Raw genomic sequence first — 21057 nt, 5'->3', positions numbered from 1 at the left:
ATTATACAGCAAAGAAGCAAAACATAAGGACGGCAGAGTAAAGTTTCACCAAAGCTCGAAGATGCTGTGTGCACGTTATTGAAGACACTACAGGCGTGCGTCCTTTCATGAAGATGCTGTTTGTGCTGATTAAAGCAGCAGGAGAAGGAGGAGGATGGGAATCTAGGCCTGTGCAACGGACCTACAGTATATGTCTTGTGTGCCTCCAGGTGCAAACATTTCTTAGTCATTGTCCGCCTTGTTACGCTTCACCTAGTAATTCCAACCCTCAGTCGAGGATCTGACTGTATGGCTACGTGGGTGTACACAGGTATGGGTGCTTGTGTGTGTGACCCAAAATACATACATGTAATTCTGTCTGTCACACACACACACTCACGTACATATATTCTAATATATGGATGACTGTCAAGAAATGCACACATACACAAATAAATTACAGGCAGGTGGTTTAAATTAAAATAAAAAAAAATATGAAAAAGCAGCATTGCTTTTTTATTATTGCTGTTTGTGAAATGACTCCCTTGGAGGCTGTCAAAGCAGCTCAGCGTTCACCGTCTGCGCACGTGTGGATGCCCCACTGGTGACTGCTGCATTGCCAACTCCTGCGACGACTCATCGCACCAGGCTCCCACTGAAGCCCTGGCAGACATACGGGCTAGAGCCAAAACAATTCTGATAATAATAAGAGAGGCATCAGAGGGGCGGATGGAGGGTGAAAAGGAGGAAATAGAGGAAAAAGAAAAAGAGGGGGTAAAAAAAAAAACCCTAAAAAGGCTGTGAAGCTCGCTAAGTGTGAGACGCTAAGCCTCATGAGAGTGGGATGGGAACAATGGCCCAGTGGAAGTGGTTGGCGGTACTGCTCGCGGTGTGTGTCAGGATGAATGCAGAGGATACGGTTGATATTACGAAATGCAGATGTGCATACAGTTCAAGAAGTTAGAAAGTTTTACTCCTATACAATTTTTACAAAGACACAAGAGTAACAACATTAGAATATATATAAAACTTTACATTGCTAACACCGTGACACGCCAGTTATGTTGTAAAAACATTCATAAACACCAAATCTACATTCCAGTGTGCTTCGTAGGTCTTGGTCCCATTTTACTGTGCATGACAGGGATCCAGCGTTAAACCTGGAACTATCAGCGCTCATCGATGGCGGCCAATTTAGCAATGGCAGGAAAATATGAGCCTGGATTTGCGCGATGGTGCTTTGTAGATGTCACAATGATGCTGTGAAACTTGTGGGATAACACAAGGGAACATAACGCAATACTTCACTTTAAGAATACTAAGAGCGGTGAAAGGCTTGTTGCAGATACAATGCCATAAACACATCAGGAATTCTATCGTTGAATAAAGAAAGAGTGAGCTGACACGAGTGAAGCGGTAAGCTTGTGCTTCTCTACACTGAATAAAACTGGTTGGATTAATGCGGTTGATATTTTCTCTTGTTCCTGCCCTGCACAAAAAGCAGATGTTGACACCTCGGACATTTTTGATTCAATACTTCAACGTCTTTGGTATCCAGTGTTTGGTGCTGTGATTCCTGTTTTGGGCTGCAATCTTGGAGATACCCCAGTATGGCCTAAAAGAACTACAGACATTTACTGAACATACACATTTACTGCTTTGAAACCTCCTCTATCGGTCCATCGGTGTTAATTAGCGGGGGCCACGTATTCCGGGTTGATGTAGGAAAAACCGAGGAAATCGTCCTGGTCCAGGTTCATGATGACGAGCTTGTCTGTTGGCGTCAAGTCCACAGCCATCTTAGTGAACTCCTTGTCAAAGTTGCAGGTGTCCCGACGGTTCCTCTGCAGGTGGGGTTCAGAGATTATGAAGGGGAGAGGATGTGATGAGAGGGAGGAACGACAGAAAAAATATTGTTGGAGGAGAGTGGGATGGATTGGGATGGAAAAGAGAATCCACTGCTGTTAAACACCCTATAGCGGACAATCAACTTAAAGCACAAGCTCTTTTGAACTAAAGAAACTGCAATATTGTTCAGTTTCTGTACTGTGATGGTGCAACGAACAAATGATTAGGAAGCGCTTCCCTTTCGTACCCGAGGTCAAATAAATCCTGTTCACTCTCATGTCTGTCTGTCTTCCTCTGTTTCAAGTCTTTATGCTTATTGCTCAGTCACAATACAGTAAAAATAGGACATCGGCCTCCTTGCAACTAGGAAAAAAATCGGTGTTTCCCCAGTGAAAGCTTTGGTGTTGGAGACTGATTATAAGATGTTACATAGTGTACAACACTGCCAACCTCTGCATAGTCCATGTCCAATCACCGTTCAATTGCAAGGTGATTGGACAGCTCGCACGCGTGGGCTAACTCAAACTGACTGCAGTCACTCTCATACAGCTATGCAAATTGTTACGAGCACCAATCAATGGCCAAGAGTAAGCATATGTATGCAAATGTGCTGTTTATAGGGTTGGGAAACCTGCAGTCAGCTGAGAATGAAGACTTTATCACAGCTGATTGCGATATCATGACGAACTTTTGCAGGTAATTGTCAGCTTGACCCAATTCAATCGCCAACGGAAAGCAGAGGATCTGTCTTTTTGCACTTTTATTGTCAAGGTGCTTTGAAGATGGCAACTGACTTTGAATGGACACAAACCTGGTCCTCAAAGTCTTCAAAGCAATTATTTCAAAGGCAAGTTCAGTGCACACAGAAGCAGTAATTTTGGTTATGCCACTAGCATGAGCCTGTAGCATGAGCCAGGTTACTTTGCTGTTTGCAGAAAGTTTATCTTTACTGCACACAGGTGAATTGTATCAATTCTTATTTAAAAAATTTTTATTTCCAAAACCTGTACTTGCTTTTTTTCCTTTTTTGGCTTACAAATGAGAAACAACACAGAACACAAGAAACAGCATCAAATGTGCTTGAACTGATAACCAGAGACTGTTCATTCAAAACCCACAAAACTCTGGTATTTTCTTTACATTTGTAGATCAAAGTGGATACCCTAAAAAATTTGCTGTCTGCCTCTCACAGTGGAAATGTTGATGCTAGTGATCCCTGAAATGAAACCACCTGCTGCGGCACAAAATCCTGTGTGCAGTCACATGGTATGTTAGGAAAAACTCACCTGAACATCTAATCTTTCCAGTTAAGTTTCACTATCTAAAGTATTTAAACTTTATTATTAAATGTTAAGAAGAATGTGAATGTTGCCCCACAAGAATACAGAAGACCTTCTTGACCTTCATCTAAGAAAAGGCGTTGTAGCTGGTTGGACTTGCTAAGCCTTGAAAATAAGAAACATCTCTCTTTTTTCAGCACTGAACAAAACAGAACAGTGGTGTATTCAGTCCATTTGCATTGCACAGAAAGTTTTTGGATGAAGCATAGCACCCCCACTTCCCTTCCTTTAGGGCTTTTCCAATCTTCATGTAATAACATTTTGCTAGTAAACACACAAGTGCAAGTAGAAAGAAAAGTTGAGTCTGGACTTAAACATGTGGAAAATAATCAGTTAGAACAAACGTGAGTCAGGCTGTTCATAAGGAAATAGGATATTAGGAGATCAAGCCATTTTCAGTATAATTTATGGATATGCTGGGAAACTGCATACAGTAAAGGAGAGCTGCAGAGAGGAGTGAGTGCTGAGAGGTGCTAAGCAAAGAGAGGAAAGAGACAAACTTGAGGGGGTCGAGTACACCAACTGTGACTTTCTGCAGGAGGTGAAGGATCCTGGGTGGATGCACTCGTAGTAAAGCAGGAGGGGCTTTCTCTGGGGCAGAGGCTCATTAACACACAACCTGGCTCATTTTTTATGTATAGATTTATGAAAGGCAACACCAAGCTTCACCGCTGGCAAGTATGTTCCCCAAAGAAATAGAAGTAAAGACGGAACCAGAACAGCACAAACTTTAAAATGATCTCCAGTGTGGCCATTTCCATCTTTAATCAAAAGCAAAGACACCTTAGGCTGATTTCTATAACGCAGATATCACATTGTGTTTCACCTGCTCTTTATCAGCTTTTAACTTTTTCTAATTATGAGTCCTACTTACTGTCACTCCCTGGGTCTCACGTCGCCAGATCATTTACATAAGTGTGAAAACTTTGCATGCCTTCATCAGCATGTTTCAGCGTTCTTCGACGTTATCACATACTTAAAACGCAAACTTTGATGAGCTAATTCACAAATAATATGCTATATAATAATATGGAAAATATATATTCACTGGCCATTTCATTAAATATGTTTGTTCAAGTGCTCTTTAACACATATGTAATCAAACCCGACCGCTTTGAGCTGAAAGGAGGATGACGCTACTTCAAATAGCCACTTGTTACAACCAAAGTATGCAGAACAGCATCTCTGAACACACAACACATCCAACCTTGAAGCAAATGTGGTACAGCAGCAGAAGACCACATCCAGTGCCACTTTCATCAGCTAAGAACAGGGCATTGAGGCTATAATTGGCACAAGCTCACCAAAATTGGACAATACAAGACTGAAAATCGTTGCCAGGTCTGATAACTCTTGATTTCTGCTGCTACGTTAGGGTCAGAATTTAGTGTGAGCATCCTTCCAGTCTACCTGAGTATTGTTACTGACATGTCCATCCCTTTATGGCCACAGTGTACCCATCTTTTGATGGCTGCTTCCAGCTCAAGCTGGTTAACCTCAAGCAGGTTTCTGTATTTCATTTGAGTTCAGTGAACTCAAATGGCCTCTACAGTCATCAGATCTCAATCCTGTAGACTGAAATCTGATGACTCCTTTGTGATGTGGTCGCTGAATGTACTTTTAAATGCATCTGGAGTTGGCAAAAAAATGACCAGAATATAGTCAGTGTTTAAGACGTAATATTAAAAAGCCATAGAGTCACAGTGAGATGAAGTGAATAGCAAAGAAGGAGAGAAGAAAAAATAAAATCAAGCAGTTACATAAATATTCACATCACCAGGAAAGCAGCGGTAGCGGGGAAGAGCTTATAAGAGGCAATCCACAGAAAAATCCACAATCATAAATATTTTGATTAAAAAGACAGCAAGCGATTTATCAAATACATCCATAAAGTCAACAGTGTGAGGATCTATCAGCATGTAAGTCTGAAAAACACAAATAAATGAAGACACAGTGGCAACGTGAAAAGGAAGAGAAAAAGAGACAGGGTTAGGCGGAGAGGACTGCTGGCTTTCTAGGCTATTTAAAAATCAGTCTTCAGTTTTCAGACCCTTCTTCTGTGGAACCAGCTCCCAGTTTGGATTTGGGAGACCGACACCCTCTCTACTTTTAAGACTAGACTTAAAACTTTTCTTTTTGATAAAGCTTATAGTTAGGGCTGGATCAGGTGACCCTGAATCCTCCCTTAGGCCTAGGCTGCTGGACGCTTCCCATGATGCACTGAGTGTTTCGTCTGCACTCATCTGTCTTCACTCTATATGTGTTTATGCAAGACTCTGCATTTAATCATTAATTATTATTAATCTCTGACTATTCTATAGCATGTCTTTAGCCTTGTGTCCTCCCCTCTAAACCAAATAGTCACAGCAGATGGCTGGCCCTTCCTGAGCTTGTTCTGCCAGAGGTTCCTTCCTGTTAAAAAGGAGTTTTTCTTTCCCGCTGTTACCAAGTTCTTGCTCATAAGGCGGTCATCTGATTATTGTAGGCTCTGGAGAGACTGTTGTTGTGATTTGGTCATATATAAATAGAATTGAATTAAATAAGAGTGGAACCAATATTTATAAAGGGTGAAAGTTGATACAAGATGGTGGAGGAAGAATGAAGAAGGAGTACAGAGAGGGACAGGAGGGCCTTTAACACAGGGGAAACTACAAATAAGTGTTACATACCTTTATCTTCCAGCTTTCTCATGGCCTAAGATAAGCTCCCTCTAGCTACAGGGACACACCTGCCACAGTTGGCTGAGGTCCACCTCACGTTCCTGGCTTTTATACCCACTGGAGTGTCTCCTCTCAGGAGAGGCCTGGTGGGTACAAAACCCATACAGAGCACGTGTGTTTTGCTCTCCAAGTAGAATATCCGATGGCGAGATTAAGTTTTATCTAACCCTCATTCCACACTCAATACATACTACTGTGAGGTTAAGCACTGTTACAGTCCTAAAAGGTGTATTCAGAGTTATAGCAAACAGCTTAAAACAATGAATTGAAAGTTTTTGCAAAGGACATCTAGAACAGTGTACCTCGAGCACTTTATGTGCACTCATGTTAATGGGAAAGCTGCTAATCTCAAATTAAATGAGGTCATATCTCTAAAACATACGAGCTAATTTCAACAAATATTTAATCTATAGTAGTACCAAAACTTCCACTGTATGTGATCATCCTGATCATATTTGATCTACAGGTACCATTTGTTTTTAAGTTTTATTATATTCAAGTACAAATAAAAATGTATTTTAGTCCACTGGATAAAATGGTCCAGAGTTGAACATATCCAGCTACCTCTTTGTTATTAAACCCCTCCTCCTGCTGCAATTTACATCAGTGATCATAAACTGGAGCATATCACTGTGATGAAGCTAACATGATGTGCTAGTTTGAGACATATATCTGCAAGAGATTTCAGTTTGCTCATGTGAAAGAGGAGTCTTTCACAGAAAGGTTAGACATGGAGTTCCACAGGGCTCTTAACTCGGCCCAATATATATTACCTTGTTAATGTATCTTCTCTATCATTGAGACTTCTCCCATATTAGTTTCTCTTCACTGCTTGCATTTAAAATCAAATGGAATTTGAAACCCACCCACCCAGCTACTTTTGCATTTATAGAAAACTGAAGTTACTACATTTAGAGTATATATATATATATATATATATATATATATATATATATATATATATATATATCTATATATATATGGCGAGAGAGACAGAGAGACAGAGAGAGACAGAGAGAAATAGAGAGATAGATAGATATATAAATTCCCCGCTCGCCCCTGCGGGCGGTCAATCCTTCAAGCTCGGGTCCTCTACCAGAGGCCTGGGAGCTTGAGGGTCCTGCGCAGTATCTTAGCTGTTCCTAGGACTGCGCTCTTCTGGACAGAGATCTCCGATGTTGTTCCCGGGACCTGCCGGAGCCACTCGCCTAGTCACCGCACCTAGTGCTCCAATTACCACTGGGACCACTGTTACCTTCACCCTCCACATTTTCTCGAGCTCTTCTCTTAGCTTGGTCATTCTCCACCACCTTTGGGGGCGTTTCCCATTTTGACCTCGGGACTTCCTGGTTATACTCGGCACCGATGTTCCTGTATACTATGCCGGCCACTTGGTTATGGTGTTCCATGTATGCCTTGCCTGCTAGCATCTTGCACCCTGCTGTTATGTGCTGGATTGTCTCTGGGGCATCTTTACACAGCCTGCACCTGGGGTCTTGCCTGGTGTGATAGACCCCAGCATCTATGGATCTTGTGCTCAGAGCTTGTTCTTGTGCTGCCATGATTAGTGCCTCTGTGCTGTCCTTCAGTCCAGCTTTGTCCAGCCACTGGTAGGATTTCTGGATATCAACCACCTCCGCTATCTGCCGGTGGTACATACCGTGCAGGGGCCTGTCCTCATATATATATATATACACGAGGACATACACACACATATAAGTCTCTGCTTCCTAATATAGATTAGGAAGTAGAGACTTCTCCCATATTAGTTTCTCTTCACTGGTTGCATTTAAAATCAAATGGAATTTGAAATCCATTGTTGTTGTTGTTGTTTTAAAAATCTACAACACACAGAATCATGTGATCAAAACTGGGAATGGGATGCAGAGCCTTCAGCTATCGGGTAACTGTTCTTTTTGATAAAGCTTTTTATTAGGCCTAGCTCAGGTGAATTTACTGGGGTAAATAGTATATAAACAATACAGCATGTTATTAACTTTGTGTATTATTTCCTCTGTAGTTTCCTCTTTTCCCTCGCTGTCCTCTTATCCTTTGCCTTTCTTGCAGGCATCTCTTGTTTTAGTGATATCTGTTTCTTATGTTTGATTGCTGAACCCACCAGTTTTATAGTCTATCGTTTCTCCCTAAGTGGTCTAGGAAAATTGCCACCCTGTGTATGGGTTTGCTATGTAAGGCCCTCTGATTCAAATTCATTCTTAGATTTAGTTTACAAACACATTTAACTTTCTTTAATAAAAGGCCAAATGTCCTGTCTCTGAAGCTCCATAAGTGAGATGCTTCAACTCCTATTGTAAGTTGCTTATCTGGAGTCATGTGTATGTAGGTAGTTGACAGCACTGAGCATCCTTCAATAGAATTATGCAGACAGGAAGCACAAACACATATGAAAAGATGCATGCGTGTGTACGTTCCCAAAACCTTGAAAATGGTCCGCTGTGTGCATTCCAGCTATTTACCAAACATGAACACACACACATACACACACACAGCTGCCAGCCATGTAGGCCAGCTCATAATGTGTTCCATCTCAACACGCTTCATTTGCAGTTAATGCTGCAAGGCAGAGAGACAGAGATATGAAGAGAAAAAAAGAGAGAGAGGGAGAGAAAGAGATGCAGCAAAGGACAGAGAGGGAGATAAATATCAGTGGCTCTTGGTATAGATACATAGCTAGAAAGCTCAGAATATGCAGTGACATTAAGCAAGACACACAATTTTATTACACACGACTGTGTTCTGGTAGCATTGATTTTAATGGAGGAACATGGCTGAATCTTGAATTTTGTATTTGCCTCCTTACACCTTTCCTCCCCTTCCTCTCCTCCTCTTCTCCCTTTGCCCGACTCCCCTGCACCTCTCTCTCATCCCATCTCTTTTCAGTAACAAGAGGATTAGTGGGAGACGAGCCGATGTCAGCTGAGGTTGTGGGGAGAGTGGGAGGCACGGGAAAGGGGAGGTGAAGAGGAGAGGAGGGTGAATGAAAGGCGGTATCGAACGCTGACCTGTTTTGGGCTGATAAGCGCCGACTGCTTTGTGCTAAAGCCACTGGCTTTAATTTGGGGGCCGCAACATTTGGAATTAATTATCATACATACTCCAGCACTGCTGTGGCTTACTGTGTACACTGGCTATTACATCCACTCCAATACAAACTTTATACAGCTTATGTGCTGGAACTTGCTGTTACACAGGAATCTGACTTGCTTTATAAAAAACATTTGCATAAAATACAGCTGCACTACAGCGTTAGTGTAAAGTTAACAGAGGGACGTGAGGTAAAGTATATTTTCTGTTCTGGCTGTGGGCTAAGGCAACAGGAAAACACTATTCTTGACCATTAAAATGTATGTAGCCTATTATACTGTATAATCAGGGAAATGTGCTTTACACAGTATCATTTGTTTTCAATGTCAGAGCTAAGGTTTTCGCCTAGCTCCATATCAAAACTTGAAATTAGCGAACATGATTCTTGTCCTCCAATAAATGATTACAGCACTGACGGCCACTTTATTAGGTACAGGTTGCTAGTCCTGGGTTGGAGCCCTTTTTGTTTTACAGCCTTAATTCTCTGTGGCACAGATTCAACAAGGTGCTGGAAAAATTCCTCAGAGATGTTGCTCCATATTGGCACGACAGCATCACACAGTTGCTGCAGATTTGTCTGCTGTACATCCGTGATGTGAATCTCAAATGTACTGTATTGGGATCTGGTGATTGTGGAGGTTATTTGAGTACAGTGAACTAATCGTCATGTTGAAGAAACCAGATTATTTGGGCTCTGTGAGTTTTGTGCATTATCCTGCTGGAAGCAGCCATCAGATGTTGGCTATAAAGGTTTGGACATGATCATCAATACTTAGATTGTGGTGTTTTAATAATTTTCAGAAAATATTCCCCACATCGTTACACCAGCAGCAGCAGCAGACTGAACCGTTGATATAAGGCAGGATGGATCCATGTTTTCAACCTTTTAATCCTAACATCTAAATGTTGTAGTTGAAATTGAAATTAACCACATCAGACAACATTTTTCCAATTTTCTATTATCCAGTTTCGTTGAAACCTCACTCTCCTCAGTTAGAGGAAATGTGTGCTGAGAGATGCTCTTCTGCATACCTTGGCTGTAACAAGTGGTTATTTGAATTACTGTTGCCTTGCTATGAGCCTGCTGACATCAACAAGACATTTTCACTCAGACAAATGACGCTTCTTTGGACCATTCTCTGTAAACCCTCGAGATGTTTTTGTGGGAAAATCTCAGCAGATCAGCCAGTTCTGTCCATGTCTATATACCTAAATACACTGCGTTGCTGCTTTGTGATTGGCTGTTTAATCATTTGTGTTAACAGGTAGTTGACCAAGTGACCAAAGACCTGAAGAAGTGGTTGGTGACTATAAATTTACACTATAAAGAAAGGGCTGTAAAGATGCATGACATTTTGTAAAGTAAACCTGTGATTCAAGAATATGGATAAAAAGTGTTTAAACTTACTTTATCATGCAGCATTTTCCAACTTTAGTTTATTCAGTTTTGAGTCTAATTCTGCTGCTTGAATCAGCTCATAACACATCCAAGCAAAATTATGGTGCAACAAGTTCCTAGCAAAGGTTTGTCTTTGTGGAGCCTTAACATTTGTTTTAACAATTCAATCAAACTTATAATCAGTCTTTGCATATGTGTTAATTATAGTCTTTTATTTTTTTTAAGTGTTTATGTGCACTTGTCTAATGTCCTTGTTAATTTTTTTTACAAGTCTTATATAAAAAAAACCCCAACAACTCACAATTAATAAAATATCTTTTGCTTTCATTCTTTAAAATAAATAAATAAAAGAATGTTCAGTGAGTCACGGTCCTCTTATTCATCAGTCCGACACGATTCAGTGAGAGGTTACTGTTGTCCTGTATAGTAAGTTAAAAATTTGTTTTATTAGATTTATTCATGCTTATAGCCCTGCATGGCCTCTATCTTTAAACCAAAAATGTATTGCACCTCACAGAGAACATGGCCTCAAAAGACCCCGTGTACGTGTAACCTGTTAATTAAGAAGCATCAGTAGTGCTGGTAGAAGAATTAGCCTTGGAGAAAACGCTGTTTTGAATATTTAAGCTACACTCCAGCTTCATATGGATAGACGCTAGAGTGGAATCACTCTTCTTATCTAACTCAGCAGGGAAACAAGTCTGAGTATTTCCATAAATGTCAAACTAGTTATCATTTTGGGGAAAACAACATTACAAATGTGTTTATGTAGAGGAAACATTGATTTAAAAAAATTAAGGACATTCTGTGATAAAATGTCAACAAGAGTCACAGAGCCGATGGCTGCTGCCTGAGCCAAAGTACTTTAACATCAGCGTATAAATGTGGAACTGTACGTGTGCAAAATAAATCAGGTTAACTGCTGAAGCTGTAGACGTTTATACCTGTATGTTGTAAATTGCTACATACAGACTTGACGCTGTGTTCCCGGGTAATTTGGAAGGCATTTGCCTTTTTTTGGAGACTGCTTCAAAAGTAGATGTATTACTGACAATGAAAAATACCTTTCTTTTGATACTCTCATATGTATGGGCTCAAAATGTGGTCATAAATATTTTGTACTTGTAAATCAGGATTTGTATGTGTAAAAAAGATTTGTGTGTGGACTTAGCCAAAAAAAAACCTGCAAGTTACAAGTACAAATTTTGACCCTATTTTTCTTCATTTCATCTGATTGGTCAATGTCATGTCAATCACAAATGTAACAATCCAATCAGAGAACAGATGGGTTTGGCTGTTGGAGGGGCGCTTTTTTTTGAACTGGGTTTTGGGTTTTGAACAGGGTTTTCTTTGGCTAAGTCCACACACAAATCTTTTTTATACATACACAAATTCTTTTTACACATACAAATCCTGATTTACAAGTACAAAATATTTATGACCACATTTTGAGCCCATACATATACAGTATTTTATGCATATCTGAGGTCGGGTGAAAGCCTCATCAGGTTTGTTTAACACTAAAAAGCAGCTGTTGTTACCATGGAACACCGGTCACATGTTCAATGCTCGATCCAGCAAAAACTAGAACCGATGTAGATGATTCATTGATGTTTCTCACAGGACATCGGGCATCTTTTTTACCATTCTCATTAACCGTTAAGCCTAACTAGCCTGATTTTACTCTTCATTCTTGGATTTTGAAGCTTCACTGGGTTTATGAACAGCCAGAAGCATTCCTGGTGCTGTATTTGTTTTCCCATCACACTCTAGCACAGGTCAGACATGGTTCACAAACTCTGCATCTAGCCGGTCTCCACACTTGTTGACACTGAAATGGACTAAGAGAAATAAACGGTGCACGATACAGTTATTAAAAGTAAATGTGCAGGAGCAGCAGCTGCTTGACTACAGTGGATTGCGAGCAGCTTTAGAGGCGGTGAGAAGCGGCTGAGTGGCTCAGCAGGGCTGTGTATATGTAGGCCGTGTTCTGCATGTTATTTCCTTGAAGTCATCAGACCTACGCTCCCCCATCAGGAAAAGGCTCTTATGATAAGTGGCAGCCATGAAATATGCACAGCCTGTCGTAGCCGCCTGCATTGCTTCGTGGAGCCTCGCTTCGCTTCCTTGTCCCCTCCCTCCATCTTATTCTCCCAGCCACTGTCCCTTCTTAATGCTTTTTTCTTCTTGCCTCCCTTCATTGTTGTTCAATGCCGCCCTCTCCTTTTCATCTTATATTGTTTCTCTTTTCCAATTGCTCAGCAAAACCCCCGTCTGTCAGCCCTCATCACTCTAATCTCTCTGTCTTCTTACCTCCTTTGCTCTCTCTCACTGTCCTCCGTCCCGTCATTCTCTTTTAAAATCAAATCAGTTCGGTCTCCACGGACAGAAACGGAGCGTGCGTTTGTGTGAGAATGACACGAATAAAGAGCAAGTAAATGAGGGGCTGAAATAAAAAATATGAAAGCATGGAGCCACGGAGCCACAGACAGTTCCTGCAGCAGATTAAAACGTACACAGTGCACTCGAAAACACACTAAACATCTTGTAATGCGTCATTGAAATTCTTTATTTTGGGTATGTCGGCTTTTCTTGAAAAACAAGCAAAAAAAAAAGAAAAGAAAAAAGAATGGCACATGGAAAGCATTTTTAAAGCATTTTTTTCTTTCCTTTTTTCAGTATATACCTATGCTCATACATAACGTTAATAACAGTAGCTGGAATCACACAGTCTTTGAAGCACTGCTGACACAGAAACATGGATCATCCTAATATGTTAAATATATATCATATCTAACTAATAAAAAAAGGTTAAAAAAAGTTGTTTTTTTCATGCACAGTCCTTTTTTGCTTCTCCTTCAGCAGGAAGGAATCATCGAAACAGACACAAATCCTGGAGCAAGACTTCTCTTCCCCTCCACATGTATAATTATATGTATATATCAGTTTTTAACAGTAATATATATGTTTCATTATATATATTTCTATAGTTGCTGTTGCTGTTAGATTTCAGTGGCTGAAATAAATACTGACAATGGAGGTTCGACATAGAAAGTAGACACAGGCGACATCGAGTCATAAAACACATTTTCATTCACACTCAAGAAAAACGATAGAAAACTGAAATGTTCTCCCCTGCTGAACTCAGCATTTAAACTCAAAAGACATCCAAACGAGACCGCTTTAATCAAAAGCCAAATTACGGTATATTATAGGCCTCTGTCTCTGCTCGCATCTGATTGGATTAGAGGGACCGTGTGTTACAGTATTCTGCGACAAAATGATGATGATAAAAAATCTTAGCGATGTCAGTTTCCTGCTAACCCTTCCTCACCTTAGACACAACCTTAACTCTATCTGTAGGCGACAGGGCTCTTTTATATCTACCATTTTTTTAAAAAAAGTAATGAATTAAGAAAATTACAATCATTGAAGAAGCCCAGAGTATGTGCAACTATAGCTAAATCAGACATTACTGTGAGTATAGCTGTCACATATGATTAATTTACTGTTATCTTTTAAAGCTTCTTAGCATCACTGATAGCTGCCACTCATTCAAGTGAATTTACTGTATGATAGCATTTCTACGCAGTGCACAAACCTCTACAATCTGCTAGCATCGCTTGTTTGGACCGAAGCCGACAGGATAATTGCAATCTATCACCTAATCCCAGTATAAATGATGAACCCCTAAACCTAAGCAAACATCCAGGTGTGCCAAATAATTTTCACAAAAGGGAATTATATTTGAATAGGATAATTATACTGGATCTAAACATTCCTGCAGTTGCTTTTTTGGCTATCAAATAATAAGTGGATCTGCAAGTAAATGGTACCTCCTGCACCAAGACTTTCAATACTTTGGTGGGGACATAGAGGATATATTCTACCCAATCTCAAGTAAGGTCAATTAAAAAAAAAAAAACCTTGATATTTTCTCCTAAACTCATTTTAAAGAGTTACGTTTGATGGCAATAACAATAATTAACATTTAAACTATGCATTATAAAGATCCCATTCAACTCTGATCAAGTGGATGCCTGAAGACCTCCAACTGCCACCAGAACAAAAACCATCAGCTGCAGATATACAAGAAGAAAGTTACTGAACCAGAGTGTTAACGCACCAACTTTGCAGACAAACAAACCCCCCCAACGACCTCCTCCACTGTCCCTCTTTAATAAGTGGCTAGAGTCAAAGAGACACAAAGCCTGAGCTGAACAGACGTACTGCTAACCTCACCACCTCAATATGTAAATCACTAACAGGATTATTGCTTGCTAGGGAAAACAAAAGAGAAAACACAGAGTTTTCTACTTCAGCAGGCCTACTGTAACATTACCTTCTGTCCCAGTTATTCTTATGGCAAACACAGACAGCAAATCACAGTGGGTTAAACCTCAACTCCTACTTCTAGAAAAGTAGACCAAAAACCCAGGAAAGCCTGATATATTGTTCTGATTTTCTGTTTCTCTGTCCTTAAAGAAACTTTTCATAGGCTAAGTGACTTTTAAAGATGCTCAAGGACTTAAACATGCATTTTGACAGCAGAGACCTGGGCCCACTTTTGACTTTCAGACAAGAAATCCTAACCTGCAAATCAGCTGTGTGTTTGAGGTGGTGCTTTCCAAGGTCTACAGAGGTGGAATTTGGCATCACTGTTCATCCAAACTAAAATTTTTTTGGACTTTCTAAAGCCCTAGCCGCACAGACCTAGAGACCAACCTGTGACCCCTAGCATCAACCACTTGATGAGAGGATACTAGTGGATACCAGTAGATATTAGTGGATATGAGTGGAGACTCGTCAACTGGTTGGTGCTAGAGATTGATTGATGCACTGCTATGTGAACTTGATCTAAAAGAGGTATACGATGATGCTGCACCAAAAACCTTCTTGGGATTGCGTTGCTCACCTTTAAAACTTTTCTTCAAACTCTCACCAACTGAAGCAGTGAAACCATGAGAAGTGCAATGCAAAACTAGAAAGGCCAAACTGTCTCCAGTTTGTGGCAAATTTACTTCAAGTTTCACTGCCAGTCAGAAAGTAGTTGGAGACTGTTTGCAAAGAAGCCAGTGTCTTCTTTGCAAACTGTGGGTGACTGTGGCAATCAAGGATCAAGTTTTTGTTGTAGCACCCTCTTTGTGACCGATTTCACCTAGCAACTGTTACCAACCACTTGCCAACCAGTCCTAGTGACCGGAGGTTGCGAGAGGTTGCCAACTGGTCTCTAAAGGGTTTGGATCACTCTTGTGACTAGAAAGAGATGTACCTTTTTGACTGCTAGTAAAACATTTTATTCTAATTTCTTTTATTTCTTTCCTAAAATGCAAATAGATTTTTCTATTCTGCCTCTACCACATTAATACTGCTCGATTTAAAGAGGGCTGCCGACATTTACCACGCTAACAAAAGTAAAAGGTTGTATGGACTCACAAAAATGCAAACACATAAGTGTGTTTGCATAGACAGTACTTGTTCCCTAACACAAACACGCTTATACCGACACACACACACACACACACACACACACACACACACACACACACACACACACACACACACACACACACACACACACTGTAAACAAATGGTCAGATATTGGAATCATGCTTTTATAAAACACAAAGAAATAACTGCTAGTCTTTTTCATCGCTTAAATACTGCTTAACAGACATCAGATCAGAGTACAAGAAATGGCATTATCTATTTGTCTGACTCAAACCCTCGGTAAAGACTACATTTCCCAACAGCATTTTTTATGGACAGAAATTACATGCAATCTGATATTTGTGGTACAAACCTGAAAACTCACAGTATTAATTATTAAAATAATACTCCATGAGCAAATATGCTAAAATGCAGTTGGGAGATAAGGTCCAGGGCTACTCTTGATATAGAAACTCATGCATGCATGTCAAGCATTCCAGTTTATAGGTATAAACACACAGACACTATTATTAATATAAGCCCACTAAGAAGCACACTAAAATTATAGGCTTATCAAAATGCACTGGAAAAGCTGAGGAATGGGTAAAAGAAAAGCTAAATCACATTTCCCACCTGAATAAAAGTTAGAAAATGGAGTGCCAAAGCTATGTTACACAGGACGTCTCGCGGTTGTTTAGTTGTGAAATCCTATAGTTAGATTGTAAAAGTTTTAGTAAATGCATTTATTAAAATATAATCACCCTTTTAGTCACACCCTAACTGTGCTATATGAAATCCAATTATTTTGGTCCCTCGGTTTCGAAATCCATGATTTATGAACTTTAAAAGATCCTAATTAATTTCTAATCCTTTATCTGATTGCGCATGCTAAATTAAACCCAAACTCTTTGTTCACACTGCAAGCAACACAATTTGAAAATCACCCAAGATACAAAAAAAGACAGATTTAGAAAGCACGTCAGATGCTTCTTGGTATGTACTGTGTCATGCACGCTATTGTTCTAAACTGGTTTAGAACGATCATCCGCAACACTTAAACCACCGACAGCAGAAATGAATAACACACCAGCAGCTTTTGACTTTGCAGCATAATGCTGCAAAACGTCTTCAGGAATGCTTTTAAAGAGCTCAAGGTCTTAACTTCCAAATTCCCCAGATCTAACTTACACGATCTGCTGCTGACATCTTGGTGCTCGATATCACAGGACATCTCAGGGACTCTTGTGTGTCTGCAATGAGTCAGAGCTGTTCTGGTGACATGAGAGGGATTTAGGCAATAAAAGCCAGGTGGTTTTAATGTTGCGGATGATTGATGTATAGTAATAACCCTCTCAGTGCTAAGAAAAGGCTAACTGCATACTGTATGCTGCACTGTACTAAGTTACAGCTGTGATTTGATTGTGTTTAATCGTGACAAATTTGTATAAATGCATTTATCCAAAGCTCTCAATGAAATCTGTAATTAAATCGTGCTACAGCACACGAAATCAAGCTTTTAAATCTCAAGAAGGGGCCAACAAATTATCCAAGCTGCAACAGTGTGAACAATGTGTGTTCTTCTCATAAAACCTTACTTTGTCTGTCAGTTTAACGACACAATCATCAGAAATCATCAGAAATTTAAGATGGCACGTTTGCGCATGCGTGCGTGTATCTCAGGGTTAGGTAGGGATTGATCCTGAAGAAACAGTTGTGTATGTTTGCGTGTGTGTCCATGTGTCCATGCGTGAGCTGTAATCAAGCCTGCTCGGTGGCAGTGGTGGCAGCAGCATTTCCTGTGAACTCTGGGTTGATAAAGGAGAATCCCTGGAACTCGTCTTGGTCCAGATTCTGAATCACTTCCTCATCGGGAGGGGTCAGCACTGGCGGGTGGCGTGTGAAAAAACGGTCAAAGTTTTCGGCATCTCGTCCACACTGTTAAGGGAGGGAGGGCGGGGAGGGATGGAGTACAAGGCAGGGGGGGATTTGGGAAGGGGAAGAGTGGGAATGGATAGGAGTGGATGGATCAAAGTTGGGTGGGGGGTAGAAGGAGAGGAAAACAAAAGAAGGGGGGGATGGCAGGTTGAACCAGGGTGTGAGATGACATCACTTTGAACAAGGTTTCAAATATCAGAACAAGTGGCAGTACTTGGGGTGCGCTTGATTTAACTCTCCATTAGTCATGCATAAAATGCCATTTTTTAATTAGAAGTGAAAAAAGAAAAGAGTAAATCACTTCTTGGAGAAGATAAATGAAGCACGCCTCAGGTATGCTTTCCCTTTTTCAAATATTTGAAGCATTTTCAACTCAAACTTCCAAACAAGGTTACTGAAGTCTCAAACAGCCTATGGAAGTGCACTACACCGAACTGGTGACCATGCAAGCATTAATGCATGGCGTGTGGACTTTTCCCCTTTATTTGGCAAAAACAAACAAACAAACAGATTTTTCTGCTTTCTTTTAAGGACAGCGGTTGCAAAACTTGGATTTAAATGGATTTCTAAACAGCCGCACTAGAAAAGGCTTAAAGCCACAAGATAATTATTGGTGTAATTGTGGGTTAATTATATGCTGCAGCCGTGGAGACCTGCAGAGATTTGATAGACCAAATCAGATCATCAGGACTGGGGAAAAAAGGCTCTGGATTTTTGCTTAGGAAATGTGCAGTTTGCCAAAATAATTTACTAACCTTCACAATATCCTACATGTGACACTTAACTGAAACCCTTGACATGTGGCTTTCATGATCCAATCTGAGTCTCGGCAACAGTCAGCACTTACAAAGACATAACTGGTGCCAGAGTGAAATCATCTCCTCTACGTAGTGTCCAATTTACATCAGATGGAATCTGTTTTCTCGTCCTTTTCCTTCCTCTGACCATTGGGAAGCCAAATCAAGCTTATATACCCTTGAGATGCGTTTCCATCTAAGTACATAAAACTGGTTATTAACTTGAAAACTATATTTTTCCCGGCAGTATCCCTCACAGGGACGGTGGGCTGAGCTACTTCCTGCCCCCGCCCCCATCTCCATCACTGCACTGAGCTTTAATTAACACAACAAGGATTCAGTGTCCTCTGACAACATCACCCAGAGGAAAACTACAAACTCATTAAATCTCTGCAACTCCAAAAAAACCTAATGAAATTAAGCCAAAGTGTTTATAGTTTGGGGAAATAATGTGAAATGAGAAATACGCCAGGGTCAGTAGTATTTGCAGCTAATTACTCACATTTGTTTAACCTGTTTGGGGAGGCAGATGGGAAAAATCAGCCGAGAAGGGAAATAAAATGAGTGCCACAAAGTTTAGAAGTTTATGGAAAGTCAAAGAGCCACAACCCGAGGGACACCATGGAGGTAACGGGGTTCATTTTGGGAATTGTCCGTTTAGAAGAAAAAAAAAAAAACTGGACAAAAGTATTAGTTACTATATTATTTAGAAGTTGTAATAGTTTAAACTGTATACTACTGTAAGATTTTTGTAGTGCACTCCAGGTTTCATTTGAGACTTCCCACAGAGCATGCAAATAAATATATACGAAAAAACCGTGAACATAGAGGACAAATAAAATGTGTAGATGAAAGGACAGATGGCTTGATGGATGGAGTAGTGGGAAGATGGATGGATGGATAATATCTTTGTGAGGATGATGGAGAAAAAGACAGACACTGGGTTGCTGAAAAGACAGATGAGTGGAAACACGGCACAGCGATACAGTAACTACCAAACAAAATGGTATTTGGAACATTTTTTAGATGTCAGGTGGATGAAGGAGGCAGCCAGTCAGTCTGTCTGTTGGATGATCGGTCAGTCATTCATTAATTCATCAGCTCCTGTTTGTCAGCTAATTCATTAAAGCATCAGTAGCACATAAAGCCACAAACTGACAAAAATCAACAAAATATTAACAAATTAATTCCTGATCAAACCAATAAGGCCTATTGGAATCAAATATCCTCCAGAAACAACAACCCACACCAAAACAGCATCAAAGAAACAAACTTACTATAAATGTTTGTCTGTCTCCTACAAATTATTTTTCCATGCTATTATTTCCTCATTAAAACGGCTCCTTTTCACATTTTTTTTAATGCAAAATAAGCATAAGAATTTTGTTTATTATGAATAAAGTAAACAATGTGTTGCATAAGGAAAATGTAAAAGATAATCATAATGCTAATGATTAGTATTATGAGTTATATTGTAAATAAAACATACAGTACTGTACAGAGGTTTTGAGTAACCCCTCATTTCTTTACATTTAAACTCAGAGGAATTGTTTTTTCTCTTGTCTTTTTTTTAAGTGGTCCTGAGCAAGAGTTCTCCGGGTTTTCTGAAGTTTTAAACATTTTTTTTTGGCTGCTTTTTCCCTAATTTTCAGTTGAGTTCTTGTTTCTAACCATTTTCTGAGAATTTCTTTTTTTGATAGACCACTGAATACTGGCCTATGAATCATTCAAGCATAAAAACTACTCAACTCAAGAATCAGTCTTTTGTCTACTCAGACAAAGAAACAGTTTTAATTTGTATTTTAGGCACTTTCCTGTTAGTAGCCTGTTAGAAAAACACATCATTCAGCATCAATGACCAAGATAAAGCAGTTTGAAGGGCATCAAACGGTATTTTTGCACCAGCAAGGTCAATTCCAAAAAGCTATCGGTCAAAAACTTGGCATTTCTGGGTGGAAATAGTCTTGGTGGAAGAGTGGGTGACAAGAAGCGATTCTTAAGGAAGGGAAACAGGGAGAAAAGGCTGTGATATGTTAAATTACACAAGAACTGGACTGAAAGTTAGTGGCAACAGATCTTATGGAGTGATGAATCCAAATTTGAGATTTCTGGTTCAAAGAGTGAGCGTCTGCATCTGTAAAACATGGAGGAGGCTCTGGTTTGGTGCCTAATTTCAGCCAGTGAGGTTGGGGATCTTGTCAAAATTGAATTATGAACATAAAAAACTACCATCTGGAAAGCGTGTGATTGGAAATGATTTCATTCTTTTGCTTAACAGTGATCCCAAAAACACTTCAGAGGCAGCCAAAGCAAACCTGCAGAGCAAAATAAACAGTGGAACACTATCAGTCATGGATTGGCCTCCCCAGAGCCCAGACCTCGACATGATCGAAGCAGTGTGGGATCATCTTGGCAGAGAATAGAAGAAAAGGCAGCAAACATCCAAAGAAGAGCTTTGAATGTCCTTCAAGAAGTCTGGAGAACTATTCCTAAAGACTACTGAC

At 40.0% G+C, this 21057-nt stretch overlaps 1 protein-coding gene across 2 annotated transcripts in view; it reads right to left on the bottom strand.

The window, feature by feature from the left end:
* Nucleotides 1-459: 459 nt before the first annotated feature.
* prkcbb (protein kinase C, beta b) overlaps nt 460-21057 on the bottom strand; it is a 105325-nt gene continuing 84727 nt past the window's right edge. The window contains exon 17 of one of the 2 annotated variants that reach the window (XM_026165483.1): nt 460-1823. In XM_026165483.1, coding sequence (XP_026021268.1) covers nt 1668-1823 — 156 coding nt within the window. In that variant the 3' untranslated portion in view covers nt 460-1667. Of the gene's footprint in view, nt 1824-12939; nt 17757-21057 lie in introns of those variants that run through there. The other variant, XM_026165482.1, reaches the window with a different exon arrangement.

This window comes from Astatotilapia calliptera, chromosome 4 (assembly GCF_900246225.1).
Source record: "Astatotilapia calliptera chromosome 4, fAstCal1.2, whole genome shotgun sequence".
NCBI lineage: Eukaryota > Metazoa > Chordata > Actinopteri > Cichliformes > Cichlidae > Astatotilapia > Astatotilapia calliptera.
Note: the sequence above shows the minus strand (reverse complement) of the source record. Positions and strands in the feature narration are given on the sequence as shown.